The sequence below is a fragment of the Microcebus murinus genome, chromosome 1 (assembly GCF_040939455.1).
Source record: "Microcebus murinus isolate Inina chromosome 1, M.murinus_Inina_mat1.0, whole genome shotgun sequence".
NCBI lineage: Eukaryota > Metazoa > Chordata > Mammalia > Primates > Cheirogaleidae > Microcebus > Microcebus murinus.
Genome location: NC_134104.1, coordinates 154717276 through 154740089, shown reverse-complemented (window position 1 = coordinate 154740089; position 22814 = coordinate 154717276). Strand labels below are relative to the sequence as shown.

At 45.5% G+C, this 22814-nt stretch overlaps 3 protein-coding genes across 5 annotated transcripts in view; 2 read left to right on the top strand and 1 right to left on the bottom strand.

The window, feature by feature from the left end:
* USP4 (ubiquitin specific peptidase 4) overlaps positions 1-4427 on the top strand; it is a 47850-nt gene extending 43423 nt beyond the window's left edge. For all 3 annotated transcript variants that reach the window (XM_012771262.3, XM_076007690.1, XM_012771261.3), the window contains 3 exons: positions 966-1069; positions 3641-3729; positions 4124-4427. In XM_012771262.3, coding sequence (XP_012626716.2) covers positions 966-1069; positions 3641-3729; positions 4124-4285 — 355 coding nt within the window. In that variant the 3' untranslated portion in view covers positions 4286-4427. The remainder of the gene's footprint in view (positions 1-965; positions 1070-3640; positions 3730-4123) is intronic.
* Positions 4428-5418: 991 nt separating this feature from the next.
* C1H3orf62 (chromosome 1 C3orf62 homolog) lies at positions 5419-9395 on the top strand. The gene is made up of 3 exons (XM_012771264.2): positions 5419-6170; positions 7682-7773; positions 8846-9395. Exons 1-3 carry the CDS (start codon positions 5725-5727, stop codon positions 9109-9111), a joined length of 804 nt encoding a protein of 267 aa, XP_012626718.1. The 5' UTR covers positions 5419-5724; the 3' UTR covers positions 9112-9395.
* Positions 9396-16792: 7397 nt separating this feature from the next.
* IHO1 (interactor of HORMAD1 1) overlaps positions 16793-22814 on the bottom strand; it is a 40423-nt gene continuing 34401 nt past the window's right edge. Inside the window, exons 7-8 of the mRNA XM_012771242.3 lie at positions 18686-18789; positions 16793-18339 (exon numbers count right to left, since the gene is read on the bottom strand). Of these exons, the coding sequence (XP_012626696.2) occupies positions 17197-18339; positions 18686-18789 (1247 nt within the window). The 3' untranslated portion in view covers positions 16793-17196. The remainder of the gene's footprint in view (positions 18340-18685; positions 18790-22814) is intronic.

Sequence of the window (22814 nt, the reverse complement as noted above, 5' to 3'; positions counted from 1 at the left end):
TGACTGTCATTACCCCTTCCCTCCCCATCCTCCCATCTTTCAGGGAAAAGACTGGTAGAAGCACTGCCCCAGGCTCAGGGTGCTGGTGGTCATCTCTGCCATTTCTGCTTCCCCTCTAGCCCCTCATGCCATGTAAGTGGCCTGTTTATCCTATCCATTGCTTGCAGGGGGCCTGGCCTCAGCAGGGGCAGCACAACCACAGTGCTGCTTCTCCAACAGGGGGCAAGACACCCAGAGAGGAGACTCCAGGGAGAATCAGGTTATTGTCAGGGCTGCAAGTGGGCTTACAGACTCGCCACGGTCCTGTTCCTAGGGTGGGGCCTGGGACTGACTGACTACTCATATCCTCTCAGGCCCCAGGGTTCCATCTGTAACGGAGACAGGAAAGTAAGTCAACAAGATAGGAGTTCCCCATAACATACAGATTTTACATTTCTTTCTGGGGGGAATGGATAGATCCTTGAAGTATAACTATCAGCGGGAGAATCTTGGTGGCAGGTAATAAGTATTTGTTGTAAAATTCTTTTAACTTTTCTGTTAAGAGAAAATAATTTCTGTGCTTGAAATTTTTAAAACAAAATGCAATTGGGGGTCTTTCGGAGTGCTGTTTTGGGATTTAGTTGAAATTATTGTAGCACCAATTGTAATTCTCTTACTAATAGCCATTTCTGCATAGGTGTTAAAGCTCTCTTTGTCTGTCTCCAGACCATTTCTTCACCATTTGGTCTGGTGTTAGAGTTACCCAGGAGGCTTCTCTCATTTGCTTCTCCGAATAAATATGTCAGTGGTGAGAACACAGACTCTAGGGGTCCCTTCTATCATGGTCTTTTCATTTATTCATTCTCAAACAGTTTGAGTACCTCCTTGTGTTCTGGTCCTATTTTGTAAAAGGGATTGCTGGGTTACTCCAATTTCTTTCTCTGATTGTAACATATTTAAGAGCTATTTTTGTGTTTTGTGCTTAGAGGTCTGAATATGTCTGAGTTTGTCTGTGACCCGTCAGCAAGGCCTTATGTGTACGACCTCATTGCTGTGTCCAACCATTATGGAGCCATGGGGGTTGGTCACTGTAAGTATTGGCATCTGCTTTCTTCTGAAATGTTGAAATGCCCTTGGCTAGTCGTCATCTCTCACCAGTCTCTCCTGTATGCCAGTCATTGCCCTAAGCACTTATACAGTTCCATAGGCCTCAGACTTTAGACTTTTTCAGTACTGCTTCCCCTCTGTTCTTTTTTTAAATTATTTTTAATTTTCATATTCTTTAATTCAATAACCTTACCTCTGAGAATTTAATCTGAGGAAATAACTTGACATTGGGGAAAAGCTTTATGCACAAAGATAGTCACCTATTTTTAATTATGAAAAGGTAGTAACACCATTGGTGACCAACAGTTGGCACTACCATCCATCTACTTGGTAGAAGAATACATAGCCATTTCAAAATAAAATGAGTAACTACATAGAGATATGCCCATGGTACGTTAGGTGTGAACAAATTATATCAATACAGAAGGTAGTATCACGACTATGTTAAACCAAAAATCAAAGGACATATGGGGCGGGAAGGGGGTGGGCCTGGAAGAAGAGACACCAAAATGTTTACTTTTTTCTCTTTGCTCTACTTTATTTCCCCAAATTTCTATAACATGTAGGTTTACTTTTATAAAGACCCTGGTACATTTTGTTACTTGTTTATGGAAAAGTGCTAGTGATATTGGAGTAAGGAGCTGGCTTTGCTCCTCTACCATATCTCCATTTGGCCAACTGCCACTTTAGGACCCCAAGAGATGACACCATGGGAAGTGTCAGTTTCATTTATACCTCCCAGCAGGTTATGGAACTGCGCTAAACCCTAGTTTTAGCTGCTGCACTAATAAGTTTTCTCTTGGCCCAGTGGTCTGTTCTCCTGCCTTCCATTCACTGTATCCCCACCTGGCTGCAGATGGCTGCTCAGTCTCCAGCCCTCATATTTACATTCCATGCCATCAGAAAAAGGGGAAAAAAGGGTCAACTTTCTCTTTTAAGCAGACCTCCCAGAGGCCCCCTTCACCTTCTTTGCATACATCTCATTGGCTGTAAACTTGGTCACATTGCTATATGTAGCTGCAGTCACATTGCTACATGCAGAGCCTGGGAAATAAAAATTGTACCTGCATGAAAATTGGGGCCCTACTGAAGTGGCTGTTAAAGATGTCTGATCATATCATATCCTACATACAGTGCTCACTGTTCTGCAACTTGCTTTTTTCTCCCAGAATTAATTTTGATACCTGTCTGTTTTCACACATAATACTGGTCAAATGTATTTTTTTTTTTTTTTTTTTTTTGAGACAGAGTCTCACTTTGTTGCCCAGGCTAGAGTGAGTACCATGGTGTCAGCCTAGCTCACAGCAACCTCATACTCCTGGGCTCAAGCAATCCTGCTGCCTCAGCCTCCTGAGTAGCTGGGACTACAGGCATGCACTACCATGCCCAGCTAATTTTTTCTATATATGTTAGTTGGCCAATTAATTTCTTCCTATTTATAGTAGAGACAGGGTCTCGCTCTTGCTCAGGCTGGTTTCGAACTCCTGACCTCGAGCAATCTGCCTGCCTTGGCTCCCAGAGTGCTAGGATTAAGGTGTGAGCCACGGCGCCCTGCCAAATGTATTCATTTTAACTGCTGTTTTAGTACCCGGGCAAGTTTCTCAGCCTCATTTTTCTCATCCATGAGGTTAGGCTGGTTGTGTGAGGGTCCACATTGGGCCACAGTTGGAACTCCAAGATTGAGAGCCACTATTGCTGCTGTTATCTCAAGTATAGACAGTCTGAACAGGCCCTGAGCACCTTCTCTGTTGTTTTATCCCATGTTCCTCACCACCACTTGGTACAGTTGATGCTACACTGATATGTTAAACAGCTTGTCCAAAGTCATACAATAAATTGAAACTAGAAACCAGATCTTCATTAGATTTTGTAGTTTCTAAGAGTCTGGGTAGAGCAGAAATTAAGCATTGCCACTGGGATTGCTATTATAAACACATCCTGCTTGGAAATAGCATGAAAATCAAGACAGGAAGCATTGGCTATGGGAAATGTTTGGACCCTTGTGAGGAATTGTTACTCAACCACAGACCCTTGACTCTCATTTTAGAGAAAGAGAAATTTAAGGCTTCTCACATCCCAGCTCTGTAAACCCAAACACCTAGTGTTTCCCTAACTGGGTCCCGTAGGCTCCAGGACACTGAGAGCCTTCTGCTGATGGTAGTAGCCATCTGCCTACACGTGGTGGGGGGATTGACTTGGCGTGTGCTTTTGAGAGCTATTGTTTTGCTTAAATCTTAGAAATACCAGCTCCTTTTATGGATCCCCTGGCTCTGGATGGTTATATATAGCTATCCTGAAGACTGACACTGGATATGTATTCTTCCGATTTGTTTCCCAAAATTACAGTTTAAACAGCTCCATTCTTAACCCTTTAGAGCCTTTTTGAGAGTAATAGATTAGAAAAAAAGAGTTGTCTTTTGGTTGTTAAGACAAAAGCTGTAAGTTATTTTTAATGTCAGGGGTTTTGTTTTTGAGTTGTTTTTGCTGTGTACTTAGTGTAAGCCAGATTTATTGCCTGGTGATTGCTAGACTATTTTCTTTGTTGACTTGGCAGACACTGCTTATGCAAAGAACAAACTGAACGGGAAATGGTATTACTTTGATGATAGCAACGTGTCCCTGGCCTCTGAGGATCAGATAGTGGTGAGTAGCCCTGGATACCTGGTTCTTACTCTTGCTTTAACAGATTAAAGCTGGAAAGAGTCTCTTGTCTGACTTATTGGTCATTTTGTCATCCTGATGTGACAGTGGGAGCTAAGTGTGACAGAGTGAGTTGGCTACCATTCCTGTGAGGCCCTCTGTAAATAAGCTCCCCTCAGTTCTGTGTCCAGGGCACCTGCCTTCCCTTAATATCCTGGCAGGGGCAGCACAGCCAGCCTCAGGTGGAAAGGCCTTCCTAGTCTCCTCTGTGTAGGTTATAGGACAAAGTAAATATATAGGGCAAACTCTCCCTGAGTTTTGAACAGTGAAAGAAAAGCTGGGGAAAATGGGTGATTTTTCCAACCAGTGAATGGACTTTCCCCTTTTTGTGTTTTAGACGAAAGCAGCTTACGTGCTATTTTACCAGCGTCGAGATGATGAATCTTATAAGATGCCTTCACTCAGCAGTTTTCCTGGTTCCTCTGATGGAGGGTCAAGATCAAGCAGCTCACAGCAGGGCTTGGGGGATGATGAGGCTTATAGCATGGACACCAACTGACACTGACTTGGCCACCCTGCAGCACCAGTGCAGTCCCCTAGGACATCCTTCACAGACTGCTAGTGTTCCATCTAAACACCAGATGAGGAAATTCCCTTTTTTTATGAGCAGATGGAAAAAAAAAGACCCTATTTACTCGGAAGGGTTATGTCAAAGGCTGAATTATTTTTCTTTTTAAACAGGTGGTGAGAAATTTCTGTAAAACCTGTGAAGCTGAAAAGTGGGGTAGGGTGGGGGTACACAGGAGTATGTCTGATGGATTCCAAAGATTGGCTAGGAATGCACTGAGTGGTGCAGCCATGAAGAACCCACGCAGGGCTGCCCAAGCTCCTGGATTTCTGGTTCTGGTACAGATACTACTCCCCCAGTAGTCTGCCCGCCATCAACCAAGCCTCAAGTAAACTTGGTGTTGTCCCCTTCTCCCTTGCTGTGTGTACTGAGATGGGTTTATAATTTTCTAAAAATTAGCCACTGAAGCCCATTTCTGTTTCTCCTTTGAGTAATCTTGGAATTTTCAGCTTTATTCCCCCTAATGAAGTGAAGATATTTAGTGTTGGGGTCTCCTGCCCCTCAACCTCCTGTGGAACCTAACAGTTCTGTTGTGTCCCCCACTGTCCTTGATGAATTGAGACAGACATTGTGTGGAACTTTTATTAGCTATCACTTAAAAGAAGTCGGTACACAAAACTGCTGGGTACCGTGTCCCATCCAGTCATTTCTCTCCATGTTGGCTTGAGAACGGGAACTTCTGTGGGAGATGTCAGGCCTGGAAAGGGCTCTGGCCCATGCCGGTTTGGGGTGTTGCTTTCAGATATGGCCCCATACCCTCCGGCCCAGATCTCTCCTCCCCCAGCCGAGTCCGGCTCGGCCCCGCCCCGCCCCGCCCGGCCCCGCCTGCAGTGAGGCGGGCTCGCGTCCCGCTGCCGCCCTCTGTGTTGGGGCGGCCTCTGCCTCCCCTCCCAGCCACCTGCGTGTGGGCGGGCTTAAAGAACACAGTCGTCCGGGCCTTTTTGTCTGACCTTTAACCTAACCCGTGGGGGTGGAGGCCCCTGGTCTCGGGGCACGCGCGATCCGGGAGTGCGCGGTGACCGTTGGCGGGGGTGGCGGCGGTGTCGCCGCGCTGCGCGGTGAGGACGCGGCTGTGGGCGGGCAGCCGTGGGTGCCGGTACTACCGAGCCTGGGAGCTGGTGGGGGTGGCGGCAGGTGCCGGGAAACGATGGGAGGCGGGCGAGGCCCTGGGGCTCCTGTCAGGCCGGAATTCCTCCCGGAGAACTGTGGGCCACACCCGCCTACACTGGGAGGAAAGGGAAGAGAGTGCCCCAGTGCGGGGCCTCCTGCTATAGCAGGGGTCAACCTCTAGGAAATCATGGTGAGCACCCCATTCAGGGGTGGTCTGCAACCTCATTTGTAACATCGTTGTGTTGCTGTGTGCATCTCCAATGTATTACATAAAGACATGGTCACTTTTAGGGGAAATGTCCGAAAAACTAAGAAGATGCAGAAAGGAGCTGACCGCAGCCATTGACCGGGCCTTTGAAGGAGTCAGTCATTCCCAGGAGTGCACAGGCCAGCAGAGGCAGGAGCTGGACGCTGCTCCGCTTTCCTTCCCGCTGCCCGTGCACAGGCTCCTCTGCAGAAGACATCCTTTGGCAGCCTGCTCTGCTGCTGCTCCTTTTGCGGCTCTCCCATGTGCTCCTGAGAATGAGAACCCTGCCTTTGCATCAAACCATGTCCCAGTAAATGCAAAACCACATGTTTTATGCCCCAAAAGAAAACCTCTGACCAGCAAAGAAAATGTACTGATGCATTCCTCCATTTTGGCATCTGAAAGACAGTTTTGGAGAGTTGCAGGAGATGGGGAAAACTGGAGAAAAGAAAGTTTAAGGTGATTCTAATTTGATAATTTAATAGCTACAATTAAGAAGATTCTTGTTTCTAGAAAAAAATGTTGAAGATCCTAGATGTAGTTCATGACAGTGCTCTTGCCTCTTCTTGAGAGCTCTGCAACTGTATTTGGGAAGTTCACAGACATTTGACATCTGACCCAGAAAACAATTATGTTTTGTGTATGTTTTGGGGTTGAAGGGTTGGTTGTCAATCATGGATCTCAAACCAGTCATGGAAACCATTTTGCAGTATCCAGAGGAGTAATGAATGTTAAGTATACAGGTTTTATTTATTTTTTATTTATTTTTTTGTATATATATTTTTAGTTGGTCGATTAATTTCTTTCTATTTTTGGTAGAGACAGGGTCTTGCTCAGGCTGGTTTCGAATTCCTGACCTTGAGCGATCCACCCTCCTCGGCCTCCCAGAGTGCTAGGATTAGAGGCATTGAGCCACTATGCCTGGCCAGTATCCAGGTTTTAAAAATAAGCTTATTATTTATGCTATAGAAACAAAAATCTTTTTTTTTTTTTTTGGAGATAGAGCCTCACTCTGTTGCCCTGGCTAGAGTGCCGTGGTGTCAGCCTAGCTCACAGCAGCCTCAAACTCCTGGGCTTAAGTGATCCTTCTCTCCCGAGTAGCTGGGCCTACAGGCATGCGCCACCATACCCGGCTAATTTTTTTCCTATATATTTTTAGTTGTCCAGCTAATTTGTTTCTATTTTTTTAGTAGAGACAGGGTCTTGCTCTTGCTTAGGCTGGTCTCAAACTCCTGACCTTGAGCAATCCTCCCGCCTTGGCCTCCCAGAGTGCTAGGATTACAGGCATGAGCTATCACGCTCAGCCTAGAAACAAAATTTTTATTTTATTTTATTAAAATACTTTCTTCTTTTTTTTTTTCATCCTAATAAATTGGTCACATAGAAACAAAAATTTTTAATTCCATCTGAACTCTTGTGTTTGAACCTGGACACTTGGGGCCTTTGATACCTTTCTTTGCCCACATTTGGGGAAGGCTGAATCAAAGGCTGGGCCCTACTTCCTGGCTTCATCCTTACCTCTGCTTCCTTCCCCACCCTAGAGCTTTTTGTACTATTACCAGGTTAAAGTCTCCTCTTGGTGTTTTCTTCTCCCAAGTAACTTCAAACTGCCTGTTCCCAGGTACCTTGACTTGGAGTAAGGATGACATAGGATGAAACTTCTAGGTCCTGTCATTTTGGCTGCCCCATAGGCAGGGTATATAGAGTCCATTTAACTGGTTCAGCTCCATGAATAATATTGGTATTCGTAAACATTAATGCAGTCTATAATGCTTATGAATTTTATGATGATACTGTTAGTCTATTTCTTCACTGATTTAGCAGTTTCTGATTGCCCTCTAATCACAGTGTAAATGACAATTTGAAGTCACCAGTAAGTTTTTGTCTTTAGGATTATCTGAGTTCCCTCCAGTATTTTCTTGAAATAGTGTCTAATTCCCTACCTTCCCCCCCACACCTGGGTGCTGCAGGAAAGATACGGAGAAAGATTTGAAGGTTGACTCAAACATGCCACTCAACAATTCTAGCCAAGAGGTCACAAAGGATCTGCTTGACATGATTGGTGAGTACATACGGCCAGTCTCTCCTTTCCTTGGGAGGATAGGTCCTCCTTGCTGGCGCTTGAGTCAGCAAGTGTGTCAGATTGAAAAAAAATTATTTATTTGGTAGGTTTGTTTTGCTCACAGCAAACTCTGCATAGCATAGAGCCCTGCCCTCATAGAACTGATAATTTAGCAAGGTCACGACACATCCATCAGGTCATTTCATAAATGTCTAGTTACAGTGACTCCCTGAATGTAAGGGATGGTGGCCACCAGGACTTGGTGATTGAGCTTAGATTTATAGGGAATAGGACATAGGCAAAGAGGAGGAGAGTAGTCCAGCCTGGGTGGGTAGTAGTAGATTAGAAGAAAAATTCAAAGGCAAAAGCTGTGCTATAATTCTACCACCCAGAGATAGCCATTGTTAATATAGTATAGTATACATTCTGTCAGACATCTTTTTCTACACACAAATCTATATATACTTTGTGTGAACTACATGTGCCCTATTTTTAAATGACTCATCCTACACAGTACGCAAACAGCTCTTAGTGAAGGGATGCATAGCCTTGGGCGCGGCCTAAAGCTGTGGGCTCTAAAGGGTCTGTACATTATGGGAGAGGAGAGGGAGGCCTGGTGACGGGAGAGGTACACACTGTAGGCCACAAAGTATTTAATAAGACCCCTGCCAGCCTGTGACTTCAGTGGACTGCGTCTCCTCTGATAGCCCCAGGAGGTGAACTGAAGTCATTATTGCCTCTGCCCACTATCTACATTGGCCCTCACCAGCAGCAGGCAGCATTCTGATTACCCTAAAGTCCCTGAAAGCCAGGATAAGCATGTACATTTCTGTATCCTGTCACTTGCACCTTCCTTGGGGACTGGCAGGTTGTTGGGGCTTGATAAATGCTTGGGCCTGAAAGGAGGCACCAGGCCCACCTTACTTTGGCACTCTGACAGCCTGCCTGCCCTGGGGCAGAAATGCCTGGCTTTGCACAATCCCTGAAGAGTGACTACACATTCAATTGTTGGTTTTTAACTTGTGCCTGAAATGTCTTCAAAAACCTTTCACTGGATATTCTTATTTTTAAGACCATACAAACATCCGAACTATTGAAGAATTGGCTGGAAAACTAGAATTCGAAAATGAGTTGAACCGTGTGTGTGGTCGCTGCCAAGATTCACCCTTCAAGGAGGAGACCTGGGCTCTGCTTATGGACGAGAGCCCTCAGAAGGCAATGGATGCTGACCCTGGTAGTCTCAAGCAGGCTTTTGATGATCATAATGTAGTTGAGACTGTTCTGGACTTGGAAGAAGACTACAATTTGATGACCTCTTTTAAATACCAAATGGATTAAGGACAGTTGATCTTAGCTTTGATTCTTACAGCAGGAGACTGCCATTTAAGGAGCCTGAGTAGAAGCAGCCATGGTGGTTGTCAGGAGCCACATTTTTCAAAGGGTTTGCAAAACCTTTTTAAACTCCCAGTTATGTAGTTTTTTGAGCTGAGAGCCCAGTTTTTGAATTCTGTTGCTCTAATATGTTTCCTACTGTTGATTTTACTTTTCTTGACATCTTGAATGTGTTTTTTAAATTGATGTTCAATATACCCAGTATCCAAGGTAGGTGCAGGTTGTGGGCCTCTGCTGTGTCTTTTGGTGTTCTTTTCCATGGGCCCCTAAAAAAGTACAGGGACCACACCAGGGTGGGCTTTGTGCACCCCCAGGACCAGCCCATCCTGGGCCAGATCAGCCTACACAGATGAATTAGGGTCCACCTAGACCTTGGCCTGGGCCCTCTGCCATCCTTACACAATTTTCTCTCCTTGTACACTTTGTACATATAGCTCCCTGTTCCCTGCATGGGCCCCATGCCTTCCCGGTGTCTAGACCTATCTCCCCTCAATTCCCCCATCCCTGTCCCTGCCCAGCTTACATGCCTCTGCAGAGGGCTCCTGGTTGAATCAGAAGAGCTGGCAGGATCCCTGGCTCCCTCCTGACAGGACATTCCCGTGAGGCCTCCCTACCACACCTCACACCCCCAGACACCTGGGCCCTGAGCTGAGGGGGAATGGAGAGGGAAAGGTAAGTACAGGTCCTGCCCATCCACCTTTCTACCTGAGCCTTATCCATCCCACCACAGGCTTGGAGACCACAGGTGGTTCCTATGGCAATGACCCTGGTGGGGAAGACAGGGCAGGGAAGGAAAGAAGAGCCAGGCCATTGCCCTCCTAACGTCAGCATAATATCAAAAGTTTATTGGTTGCCAGGTGCGGTGGCTCACGCCTGTAATCCTAACACTGGGAGGCCAAGGTGGGTGGATCGCTCAAGGTCAGGAGTTCGAAACCAGCCTGAGCAAGAGCGAGACCCCATCTCTACTATAAATAGAAGGAAATTAATTGGCCAACTAATATATATAGAAAAAATTAGCCGGGCATGGTGGCGCATGCCTATAGTGCCAGCTCCTCGGGAGGCTGAGGCAGCAGGATTGCTTGAGCCCAGGAGTTTGAGGTTGCTGTGAGCTAGGCTGACGCCACGGCACTCACTCTAGCCTGGGCAACAGAGTGAGACTTTGTCTCAAAAAAATTAAATAAATAAATAAATAAAAGTTTATTGGCTCTAGCTCCACCCCTGGAAAGAAAGAACATCATCGGAAATTTTTTTTTTTTAATTTTTTTATTTTTTTGTTGAGACAGAGTCAAAGCCTCGCCTTGTTGCCCAGGCTAGAGTGAGTGCCATGGCATCAGCCTAGCTCACAGCAACCTCAAATTCCTGGGCTCAAGCAATCCTACTGCCTCAGCCTCCTGAGTAGCTGGGACTACAGGCATGCCCCACCATGCCCGGCTAATTTTTTCTATATATATTAGTTAGCCAATTAATTTCTTTCTATTTATAGTAGAGATGGGGTCTCGCTCTTGCTCAGGCTGGATTTGAACTCCTGACCTCGAGCAATCCGCCCGCCTCGGTCTCCCAGAGTGCTAGGATTACAGGTGTGAGCCACCACGCCCGGCCTTCGGAAATTATTTAGACATATATTTCAAAGCCATGATGTTCTTTCAGGACACCTAATAAGCTGTTGGGCAAGGTTTTCTGTATCCCAGAAACTGAGTCTCAGGGAAGTGCCACCTTCTAAGTTAATCAGGAAGGAGGATGGGGGCGAGGAGGCTGGCACTGGGCTATTTGGTGGACTCAAAGTCTGAACAAACCAAAGAGCTGGGGAGAAAGGCCCAACAGCTGAGTGACTGCCCACCAGGCCCCCTTCTAGGCCAGTGACCCTGACATAGGGGACGCTAGAGAGCCAGCAACACCCCTTTACCCCGGGTCTAGTGAATCCTCTGGCTCAGAGGTGGAAGCTGCACATCTACTTAGCAGAGCTCAGCCCAGGAACTGCCAGTGCTCCAAGAACTGTGTTGCAGCTAGATCCCAGCCACTTGGTCAGATGTACCTCCTCAGGGGTGTGCGCTGGTTCCCACCCAGTTGTGGCCACTGCCCTACCTTGGGCAGGAGGGGAGGACAAGGCTAACCAGAGGCTCTTCCTAGGCCACCTGCCCCACTCAGTCCCTGCAGGAGGTAGCACCCTCAATAAGCATTCACAGTATGTGGAGTTAGAGGTCACTTCTTCCAAAGCAGGAAGAATGGGAGCAAATGAGAAGAAATACAACATCCTTGGCTGGCTGTATGGAGAGATGTCAGATGAATTGATATTTTAAAAAGCTCTCAAAACAGTATGTTCCAAATATATGTGGATGTGGATACTCTCCTATGGAAGGAGTGGGACTTAGTTCTCATCCCTTCCCACTCACCACCCACTCTATCAACACCCTTTGAGGGTGAGCTAGACTTACGACTTTTTCCAAAGACTAAGGAAAGAGAAAAATCACAGGCTAACAGTGGAGAAACCTGGCATATACTACCTTAACCAAATGTTGAAAGTTAACCTCACCAGTGACGTTACATGAGTGTGACACATACCCTGATAGGATGCCACAAGAAGGGTGCTTCACCTCCCTGGTATTCTTACCAAATCTCCATCTCCCTAGTTTATGATCAGGAGACAAATGTCAGACAAACCCAAATTGGGGATGTTCTATAGGATACCTGGCCAGAACTCAAAACTGTCAAGGTAATGAAAAACAAGGAAAGACTCAAAAACCATCATAGACCACTAAAGACTAAGGAGACACAATGACTAAATGCAATTTGGAATCCTGAATTGCATCCTGGAACAGAGGTCATTAATGGAAAAACTAATGAAACCTGAATAAAGCTTGAAGTTTAGTTAATATATTGATGTCAGTTATGACCTTGGTCATGTCTGAGAAACTTTATGAATGTTTTACATCATTCAGTTCTCTCCCCCACAGTTCATCTTGCTAAGCCAAACAATCACTGAATTGTTTCCGTGGAAACACCAAACTGCAATTTGGATTACCAGAATCAAAATAGAAACAAGACAGCTTCAAAACTAAATAGGAGCTTTGGAACCTGCAAATTACAAACCAAAAATTCAAGCCATCGCACAAGGCATATAAGAAGCTGGGCCTATCCAACCCTATGAAGAGAGATTCCAGGACCCATAGATCCCACTAGTTTTCATGCCACAGCCACTAGAAACCAGCTTTATGAGCAGCCTGGTAGAATTGGCAACAATACTTAAGGCAGGAGCTGGTCTGCAGAGGCTGCTAGAAGGAGAGGCTGGAGGGCTGGAGGAGAAGGCTGAGGAAGAAAGAATAGGAACAAGGAGAAAAGTGAGTGAATGGCAGAGTGAAGGTCCAGGGGGGACCACAGAGTCACAGTTGAGGCCTGGGAGCATAGCAATTTTTTCAAAGGGACTCCAAGAGGCATGACCATGTGCTGCAAATGGTGACCCTGCCCTTAGTTCAGCCAGATTGTAGTGTTCCCCACACCCAAGCATGGCTGGCTGTTCAGCCTCATGGATCTGTTCTAGACTCTGAGCTCTGGGGCACTTAGCATGCCTCTGCATCTGTGAGGCTCAACCCAGCACCATTGGGTACTAGGACTTCTTCTCATCTTTGTGTCTCAGGGTTCCTCCTCCTCCTCCCTCCTGCTCTAAGAATAGGGGAGCCTCCCTGTCCCTTGGCATTTTCCTGGATCCCCTACTGGCAATTCCAAAGAAGACTCCAAAGGGATCAAAAGACCAGGAGGAAGGCGAGAGACAACCTAGGGCCCGTGTCCCCCACCTTTGCTCAAAAATGCTCTGGCAGGGCAATAACACCATCCCGATACTCATGAAGTTGTGAGCCATGTTCAAAGATCAATGAATAGGATTTGCAAAAGGAGCCTAACTCAGGCCAGTTTCCCTCCAGAAATGGTCAGACCAGGCCAGGCCCTCACCAGGTACCAGAGTGGTATTTTTGACTGAGCCACAAGATATTTAATGTGGCAAACAAGGGGAGCCTTGGGAATCTAGTGCACTTGATTATAGATGATTATTAAAAAGGCTCTGTGATGCTGAGACAATCTGAGGCTCTGGCAACTTGCTTTCTGCTTGGAATGTGTGGGAGAAGATTAATATTTTAGATTCCAGCTAAATATTTATAGAGGGAACAAAATTTTACTCAAGAAATCTATTTGACAATGGATCCCAGGCCTCGTGGGGAAGGACTCTCTGTCCTAGGGTGTTTGGAAAATGGCCTGATTTAATGAAGAGTTTTGGCCTAAGGCCTGACATAAAAAATTTTCAAAACTACCCAACCCTTGTAGGAAGCAGCTATCTTTTTTTTTTTTTTTGAGACAGAGTCTCACTTTGTTTCCCAGACTAGAGTGAGCGCTGTGGCGTCTGTCTAGCTCACAGCAACCTCAAACTCCTGGGCTCAAGTGATCCTGCTGCCTCAGCCTCCCAAGTAGCTGGGACTACAGGCATGCGCCACCATGCCCGGCTAATTTTTTCTATATATATTAGTTGGCCAATTAATTTCTATTTATAGTAGAGACGGGGTCTCCCTCTTGGTCAGGCTGGTTTCGAACACCTGACCTTGAGCGATCCACCCGCCTTGCCCTCCCAGAGTGCTAGGATTACAGGTGTGAGCCACTACGCCCAGCCAGAAGCAATTATCTTTTGAGGGCAGAGAGGCTGCTGTTTTCTGGGCAATTTGGGCAAGACAAAAGTTGCTGGAAACTGTCCTGGAGAGAGGAGCAAGCATCTTACAGGAGGCCCCTTATCAGGAGCCCTTTGGAGCTTCCAAGGCAAAACACCAAAAGGGAAGTTGCAAAAGGATGCTACAGAGAGGACCCACTTCCAGGACAGGCTTGCAGGGAAGTTGTTTGAATATAAAAAAGCAACTCCTGCCCTCAACAAGTTTTTTTTTTTGAGACAGAGTCTCACTTTGTTGTCCAGGCTAGAGTGAGTGCCGTAGCGTCAGCCTAGCTCACAGCAACCTCAAACTCCTGGGCTCAAGCGATCCTACTGGCTCAGCCTCCTGAGTAGCTGGGACTACAAGCATGTACCACCATGCCCGGCTAATTTTTTTTTTCTATATATATTAGTTGGCCAATTAATTTCTTTCTATTTATAGTAGAGATGGGGTCTCACTCTTGCTCAGGCTGGTTTCAAACTCCTGACCTTGAGCAATCCACTCGCCTCTGCCTCCCAGAGTGCTAGGATTACAGATATGAGCCACCGTGCCTGGCCCCTCAACAAGTATTAATCAAGTGTGTACCGATGTCATACACTCTCCTGGGTGCTGGGGACACAACAAGGACAAGGCAGATGCTACTCTTGCTTCTGAAGTTTATATTCCACTGGGCAAGGCAGGTGAAACACAGGTATACAAAGTAATACATAATTTCAAATGAACAGTATAAGGAAATTAAAACAGAGCAAGGGAATGGGTAGTGAATGGGGTGAGTTAGGTCAGGAAAGACCTCTCTTAAATTGGTACTTGAATGTGAAGACAATTGGGTGCTGTAATCAGCTTTATTTCCATTCTCAGGCTACAGCTGGAGTTGTATCAGTGGGAGGGGACCCTGGGTGGCTCTCTGGGCCCCAGGCCCATAGACCTCCCACCACATCCGCCCCCTGTGTAGCCACATACAGCTCCAGGAGTATCTGAAGAGCCAAAAACGTTGCATGCTCCCAGGGATGTGCCTGGGCTGTGTCACGCTCACCAAATCTGGCAGGAACACAGTAGTTAATTAAAAAAAATAAGCCTTACGAATAAAGTAAGAAACAGAATATCCTTTCCTGATGATTGCTAGAGATAGGCAGCGTAGTTTTAATAACCCAGCCTTTGTAGGAGATATGTTTACCACTTGTTCTACAAAAATACCTAATTCATGGAACACTGAGTCACTGACTTTAACTTTATTACACAAAATGAAATACTTCAGAAGAAATACAGGATTTCACAACTCACAGCAGAATCAAGGAACAAAGGGTCACATGAAATGCTTTGGCATTTCAAAGTTGGACAGACCCTTCAATAGAAGGCCACAAGGCCAGGTGCGGTGGCTCACGCCTGTAATCCTAGCACTCTGGGAGGCTGAGGCGGGAGGATCGCTCAAGGTGGGGAGTTCCAAACCAGCCTGAGCAAGAGCAAGACCCCGTCTCTACTAAAAATAGAAGGAAATTAATTGGCCAACTAAAAATATATAGAAAAAAATTAGCTGGGCATGGTGGCGCATACCTGTAGTCCCAGCTACTCCAGAGGCTGAGACAGAAGGATTGCTTGAGCCAAGGAGTCTGAGGTTGCTGTGATGCCACGGCACTCTAGCTGGGGCAACACAGTGAGACTGTCTCAAAAAAAATAAATAAGAAGGCCATAGTCATAAATACTGAGGGAATTCTCTCAACAGGGTCTCAACTTAGAATTATAATAACTAAACATTAAACTGTCCAACTTAGAGTAATAAAATTTCTAGATATAGACCCCTCTGGCCTACAAGCTTCATGCTAACAGCTCAATAGGCACCTGAAGTTTGTCTGAAAAGGGCTAGAAGGAACCCATTGTGGGGTTGGACATTTTCCTCCCATACCTTCCTTGTGCAAGCAATGAAAACCAGCAGGGAAGGCAGTAGAAGCTGGCAGAGAGCAGGGGGAGCAGACATCCAATGAGGCCCACAGGGAATGGAGAGGCCAGGACAGCCTGAGACACAGCCTATATCTGAACTTAACTGGCCTCAGAGAGTGTTCCTGTAGCTCCCAGCTACAGGCCACAGGAAACTCTTCATCTGGAAATGAGAGTGAGAGCAGTATAGGCTGGTGTCTGGCACCCCTGCCAAAGGTATCACAGGCAAATTCAACTCCTCTAGACTTTTATGGGACACACATCCCTGAAAATAATGTAAATAATTTTAAAAAATAAGAAATCAAGAACCATTGCTTTTTACCATGTTCCACTCAGTGGCTCCAATGTCATTTACCATACTGGCTTGGAAATGGGCAAATTCTGGAAGCTGTAGATTCCATGGGGATTTTCACTTTCATACAATACAGGCAAAGAAAGAAAACCAGGTTTAAATGGGGTGTTGTTTATTCAAAATCATCCTGTGAGAGCCTCAGGAACTAAAAATATGGTATGTATCTTATCTATTTTATTTAATAAGTAAACTTAAAAGATTAAACTGGGAAATCAGTTCAATAACCTTGAAAGAAAAAATATATATGTGTTAGAAAAATTCAAAAACTTCAGCAAGATATAAATGGAAAGCCGAAGTCTCATATAAGCCCACTGTTCTTCATAAATAATACAGGCAGGGCCTACAGACACTATCATTAGTTTTAAAAGAGTGATTGAAAAACAGAACGGGGAAAAAACAGCCAGGAAAAAAAATGGCTTGAGAACAGTGATGCTGTGAACATTTGTTTGGTACCTGCCACTTCTTTCATTGGCAGCCTTAACACTTTTTCTCTGTTCGCAAGAAGGTGGACTTAGTGTGTCCTGTAATGTGTCCACTGATAAAAAAAAAAAATACAAACACTCTGGCAGTGTAACTGGATTAAAATAAGAAAGAAAAAAAAAATCCTGAGGCCCAGAAAGGTATTGGTTATGTGTAGGGAATATTTTGAAGACCAAAAACATTGTTTGGGAGTCCTGCTGCCACAATAACAGTTTTATGAGAGCCCTTCTGCTGCTACACAATATTCCATAAGGAAGCCTGCCCCCTACACCACACACAGCCACTCTCCTCCAATGCCCCACAACCAGGAAGCAGCTCTAGCTTACATCACTGCTGTTTTCACAAATTTCATTCCAATAAATAAGGATGCACTTATCCCTTATGCCCTTGTCATAGTCAGCACCTGGTACCCAGAGTTCTGGATCTGCCCCGGGCACCCCACTGACCCCACCCAAGCAGGGCCTCTGACCCTGAGGGTACCAGGCAGGCTTCAGGGTCTTTCTGCTGTTGGTCAGCCCAAGTGTTCTGCAATTTGTCTTTCTAGCTGAGACCAATAAACCATCAGCTAAAGTCACTGTGGGCTCGTCAGAAGCCATCATCACTGCTATCAAAACCCAGGTCATAAAGCAAATTCTTCCCTGGCTCCTTGCACAGAGAAGGCTCTGAACTTCCAAGGTTGAGGTCACTGAACCAGCTCATCTGGTGGTCCCTCTGGGAACTGCTGGAAAGCAGGCTGTTGTCTTGGGAAGAGCACCCTCTGAGCTGCAAGAGGCTCCCTTGCACTGTCTTTGCTGTCTTACGGGGCATGACTGTTCCTCCCAGAACAGGGCAGATTGGCTTTGTGGGGCTTCTGGGGCACTGCAGACGCAGGGGTTGAGCAAGGGGTTCCTGCTGCTCCAGCGGGGGCCTCTGTGGGCCAGAAACTGGAGCCTGAGGACTCTGATATTTAGAATTGAAAACACAGGTCTTCCTTGGGGTTTGTTCCGTCTTCCTGGCTAGAAGCCTGCCTCTGTGGGCTTTCCTGGGCTGCTGCTTCTTGCCTTTCCCCCGTCTTTCTACAGTCCTGCCTTTCTGTTTAGTCACCAACTGTTCACACGGGTCACACAAAAACATGCTTTGGGCTTGATATTTTTGGCAGGTGTTCTTAGTGCTGATCGCAAAGTTGTTTAAGTCCAGGGACATGAACTGTGAGGCTCCTTGAGAAACTGGGTCCTTGACACCAGGAACTTTGTGGCCTGAAATGCTGGAGCCATGGTTGTTAGGACCTGTTTTAGAATTCTTGCAGTTAGTCTGCACTGCCTTGTCCTTCACATGCCCATTTCCTTTATGGGGCCCAGCTGTCGGCAATGCTTCCTTTTCTTGGAGAGCATCAATCTTTGCTCTTTCACCCCAGACACCACATTCTTCAGGCCTTAGGGAGTCCATACTGGGATTCCACACAGTAGGATGGGCCTGGGCTTGCCATACAACTGGTTCCTTAGAGGCGTATTTTTCCTGCCTGGTGAGACTGAGGCTCTGGGCTAGAGGTGGTGATGTCTGAGAAGTGCTGTCTTTCACATGCCCAGAAACCTGAGGCACTGAGATCAATCTCTTCAGCTCTGCTAGGACACTGGGCATATTCAGCTGGCCTAGCTGGTCACACAACTGCTGGTAGTCTTTACTCTGCTGGACAACTAGAGCTTCAAGGTGCTTCAAGTTGGATTTCATTTCTAGAAACTCTGCTTCTCTCTGGGGAGAGGAAGTTAGAAAACAGAGAGTGATGGACAGTGTAAGTCAGAATAGACAATAAAACACGAGAACAGATCAATGGATGTGCTAGAAGAACCAAGGCTTGCCCCTTGCAGGGCACCTCACAGGGTAAGCATAACTACACTCTGAAACTGGACCCTGGGGGGCCCACATCATGCCAGGGAACCTTGGATGAAGGAAGCTAACCTATATTGTGGCCCATTAACAAGGGGCCCGTACTAGCCTCTGGCCTTGGCTGAAAATTTGCAACTTTAAAGATATCTCTCTGGGTCTAGTGACAAAGCCAAAAATGCACTTGAGGAAGGCAGCTGGGGTTTACACTTACAGCTTCAAATCTCCTCTGCATCTCAAGGATGGCCTGCTCCTTGTTGCCTTTATCCTGTACTGCTTCAAATACCAGGTCATTTTGGGCCCGTGCAGTCTCTTGCACTAAATACAAAATAATGAGAATTCACCTTATGAAGACTATGGTTGCCCCACTTGCCCAGACCATAGAAGTTAAAGGGAGGAGCTGGATGCACACATGGACCACTTTGTCTTCTCTGCTAGCACCCAGGGCTCTTCCCTCCCAGACTAGAGTGGTTGATCCAATCTCTTCTTCCTTCCCTACCTAAGAAGATTCTGGCCAGGCCAGACCCAACTTCAGCACCTCAGACGCTGAGAATCTGTTGCCCAGATGGCAGCATCAGCCTCCTCCATGGCTTTCCTTCCAGGCCCTATCATCAGAGTGATTGGTGTAGAATGTAGAATGTAAAATGACCCCTGTAAAACCTTCACTGAAATTATCAATGGCACTCCACTGCCCACTGGACAAAATCTAAATCTTTAAATTGGCTAATAAGACCTGGGCTCACTTCCCTTTACTCACTTCTCCTCCTCCTCATCCCTAGGTTCTGTTTTCTGAGCAATTTCTCTCTTACCACTGGCCTTTGTGCGAGCTAATTCCTTAGCTTGGAGGAGTCCTGTTTCTATCCCTGTCACCCACTCCTCTCCACAGACACCACCTTAGTTCGACGAATTCCTATTCTTTCTTCTGCTCTCAGCAGTCACCTCCTCAGAAAACACCATTTCCCACCCAGCTTGGGTGCACCTTCTCTGTGGTGGCACCATGTGTGTGCTCTACCATCACTTATAGCCCTTCACTTATTTATCCCGTTTACTCTTGGACCCGTATAAACTAGGGGATTAGGTACTAACCACAGCAGGACTGATATTGATTTTTCTCTTTTGCATGAGAAATTTTTTTTTAATTTTATTTTTCACAGGGTGGGTTCCCTAGGATGCATGGGGAGATTCTATACATACACACATATATTTATTTAATGACACATTGTATTACAATTAATCATTGCTGGCCAGGCGCGGTGGCTCATGCCTGTAATCCTAGCACTCTGGGAGGCTGAGGCCAGCGGATCGCTCAAGGACAGGAGTTCGAAACCAGCTGAGCAAGAGCGAGACCCCGTCTCTACTAAAAATAGAAAGAAATTAATTGGCCAACTAAAAATATATAGAAAAAATTAGCTGGGCATAGTGGTGCATGCCTGTAGTCCCAGCTATTCGGGAGGCTGAGGCAGAAGGAGTGCTTGAGCCCAGGAATTTGAGGTTGCTGTAAGCTAGGCTGACGCCACGGTACTCTAGCCCGGGCAACAGAGTGAGACTCTGTCTTAAAAAAAAAAAAAATCATTGCTGTTCTCTTGCTAAACTATAGGTCACGTGAAGCTGCTCTTATATTTATTCAACAAATGTTTAATGAGCACATACTATGTGCCAGGCACTATGAAAATAACCATGATCAAGACAGATAAAAAGCCTTCTTGAAATTACAATCTAATCAGAGAAAATAGGTAGTTAATAAGTAATTATACAAATAACTATAGATATAATAAGTGCTCTAAAGGAAGGTATACCAAGCTTCAGACCATGTAACAGGCAGACTTAGTCAATCTCAGGGGTAAGATTTCCCTAAGGAAGTGATATTTAGCTGAATTACCATTAACCCATGGAGGAAAGAATGTTGCCAACAGAAGGAAAAGTATTTTGCAAAAAGAGGAACCATGAGATCAGTGTGGGTGAAGCATGGTGAGCACAGGGCTGGGAATCAGACCACAGCTGGATAGAAGAGTATGTGGGCCATGGAAAGATTTGTGAACTTGAACTTGATTCTAGACTTTATTCATAGACACAGTTAAGCAGAGAGTTTGCATGATTGCATTTTCTTTTTAAAAAGACACACTTTTTTTTTTTTTTTTTTTTTTTTGAACTGAGTCTCACTTTGTTGCCCAGGCTACAGTGAGTGCCGTGGTGTCAGCCTAGCTCACAGCAACCTCAAACTCCTGGGCTCAAGCAATCCTCCTGCCTTGGCCTCCCAGAGTGCTAGGATTACAGGCGTGAGCCACCGCGCCTGGCACTTTTTCTACAATTCAGATGATAAACTGGAGGATGAATGAACAGAACAGAGATCAGAAATGACCCAAATTTTAGGGGATTTTATGGCCAGGCAAGGTGGTGTGAACCTGTAGTCCCAGTTACTGGGGAGGCTGAGGCAGGAGGATCACTTGAGCCCAAGAATTTGAGGTTACAGTGAGTTATGATCACACCACTGCACTCTAGTCTAGGTGACAGAGTGAGACCATGTCTCCAAAAAAAGGGGAGGGGGCAGATTTTTAAGCAGTGGAAAAAAGATGGATTATTCAATTATAGCATTGGGACAAATTGGGTAGCCATTTACAAGATAAGTAACTTGACTCTCTACCATAATCCTGTTAAGAATATCAAAGCTCCATAATATGATTTAGTTTAGAAAAGATCTGAAGTTCTTTTATTTCTCATTCAGACTTATTTCAAAGTCTTTTTATTTTGGAGATAGAGTCTTACTGTGTTGCCAGGGCTAGAGTGCAGTGATATCATTGTAGCTCACTGCAGCCTCAAACTCCTGGGCCCAAGCAATCTTTCCGCCTCAGACAACCCCCTGAGTAGCTGGGACTATAGGCACATGCCACCACACCCAGCTGATTTTTCTTTTTTTTTGGAGACAGAGTCTCACTTTGTTGTCCAGGCTAGAGTGAGTGCCGTGGCGTCAGCCTAGCTCACAGCAACCTCAAACTCCTGGGCTCCAGCGATCCTTCTGCCTCAGCCTCCCGAGTAGCTGGGACTACAGGCATGAACCACCATGCCCGGCTAATTTTTTATATATATATCAGTTGGCCAATTAATTTCTTTCTATTTATAGTAGAGACGGGGTCTCGCTCTTGCTCAGGCTGGTTTTGAACTCCTGACCTTGAGCAACCCGCCCGCCTCGGCCTCCCAAGAGCTAGGATTACAGGCGCCCGGCCTGATTTTTCTATTTTTTGTAGAGACAAGGTCTCACTCTTAGGCTGGTCTTGAACTCCTGAGCTCAAGCGATCCTCCTGCCTCAGCCTCCAAAATTGCTAGGATTATAGGCATGAGCTACCACATCTGGCCTATTTGAAACTCTTGCAGAAGAGGACTATTATAATGGCCACCTCAAAAATCCTTTTTCTGGCTTTTTCTACTTTGGAGAGGACCTTTAAGAGATAAAGCACAGGGAAGCTCTTCTAAGTTCACATACATTTTATTTTATTTTATTTTATTTTATTTTATTTTATTTTATTTTATTTTTTGAGACAGAGTCTCATTGTGTTGCCTGAGCTAGAGTGCCATGGCATCAGCCTAGCTCACAGCAACCTCAAACTCCTGGGAGCTCAAGCAATCCTTCTGCCTCAGCCTCCCAAGTAGCTGGGACTACAGGCATGCACCATCATGCTCGGCTAATTTTTCTATTTTTAGTTGTCCAACTAATTCTTTCTATTTTTAGTAGAGACAGGGTCTCGCTCTTGCTCAGGCTGGTCTTGAACTCCTGAGCTCAAGCAATCTTCCTGCCTCAGCCTCCCAGAGTGCTAGGATTACAGGCGTGAGCCACCACGCCTGGCCTCGCATACATTTTAAATGTGTAACAAGTACAATTTACAAATAATCAGGAATAATCCCCCAGATATTCTTTTTGTCTTCTCATAACTATCTAAAGCCTGTTTCAAGATTCTTGCCAAAAATTTTTATTTTACATGGGTAAAAAACAATTTGTCAACAAGAGAGTTAACTCTTCACAATAAATGGAAGGAAAACCAGAGTATATCTGGTCCTCAGAGGGACAGGATAAGAAATTCAAATTTAGTCTCAATTTGATTAGCCAATAGGTAGCTGTTTTTGTTCGGCCCTTGTTCTAACTATTCTGTCTCTTTTGTCTTTTATCATCAAATGGATTAACCACATGGTACCTAAATATTCTTTTCTTTTCTTTTCTTTTTCTTTACTGGACAGCCTTCTTGAAGAGATAATGGTTCAAGTTCAAGTGATTTACTTCACAGTTTCTCTAAAATAAAACATAATTCCTTTCCTAGAAGGAGGCTTATATTTCAGATTTCTTATATTAACAT

Bases quoted from the DNA above. Each gene is read 5' to 3' on its own strand.
- C1H3orf62 (XM_012771264.2), top strand. From the start codon at position 5,725: ATGTATTACATAAAGACATGGTCACTTTTAGGGGAAATGTCCGAAAAA. The intron at 6,171-7,681 runs GTGATTCTAATT...TGGGTGCTGCAG, and splicing joins TGGAGAAAAGAAAGTTTAAG to GAAAGATACGGAGAAAGATT. The intron at 7,774-8,845 runs GTGAGTACATAC...CTTATTTTTAAG, and splicing joins GGATCTGCTTGACATGATTG to ACCATACAAACATCCGAACT.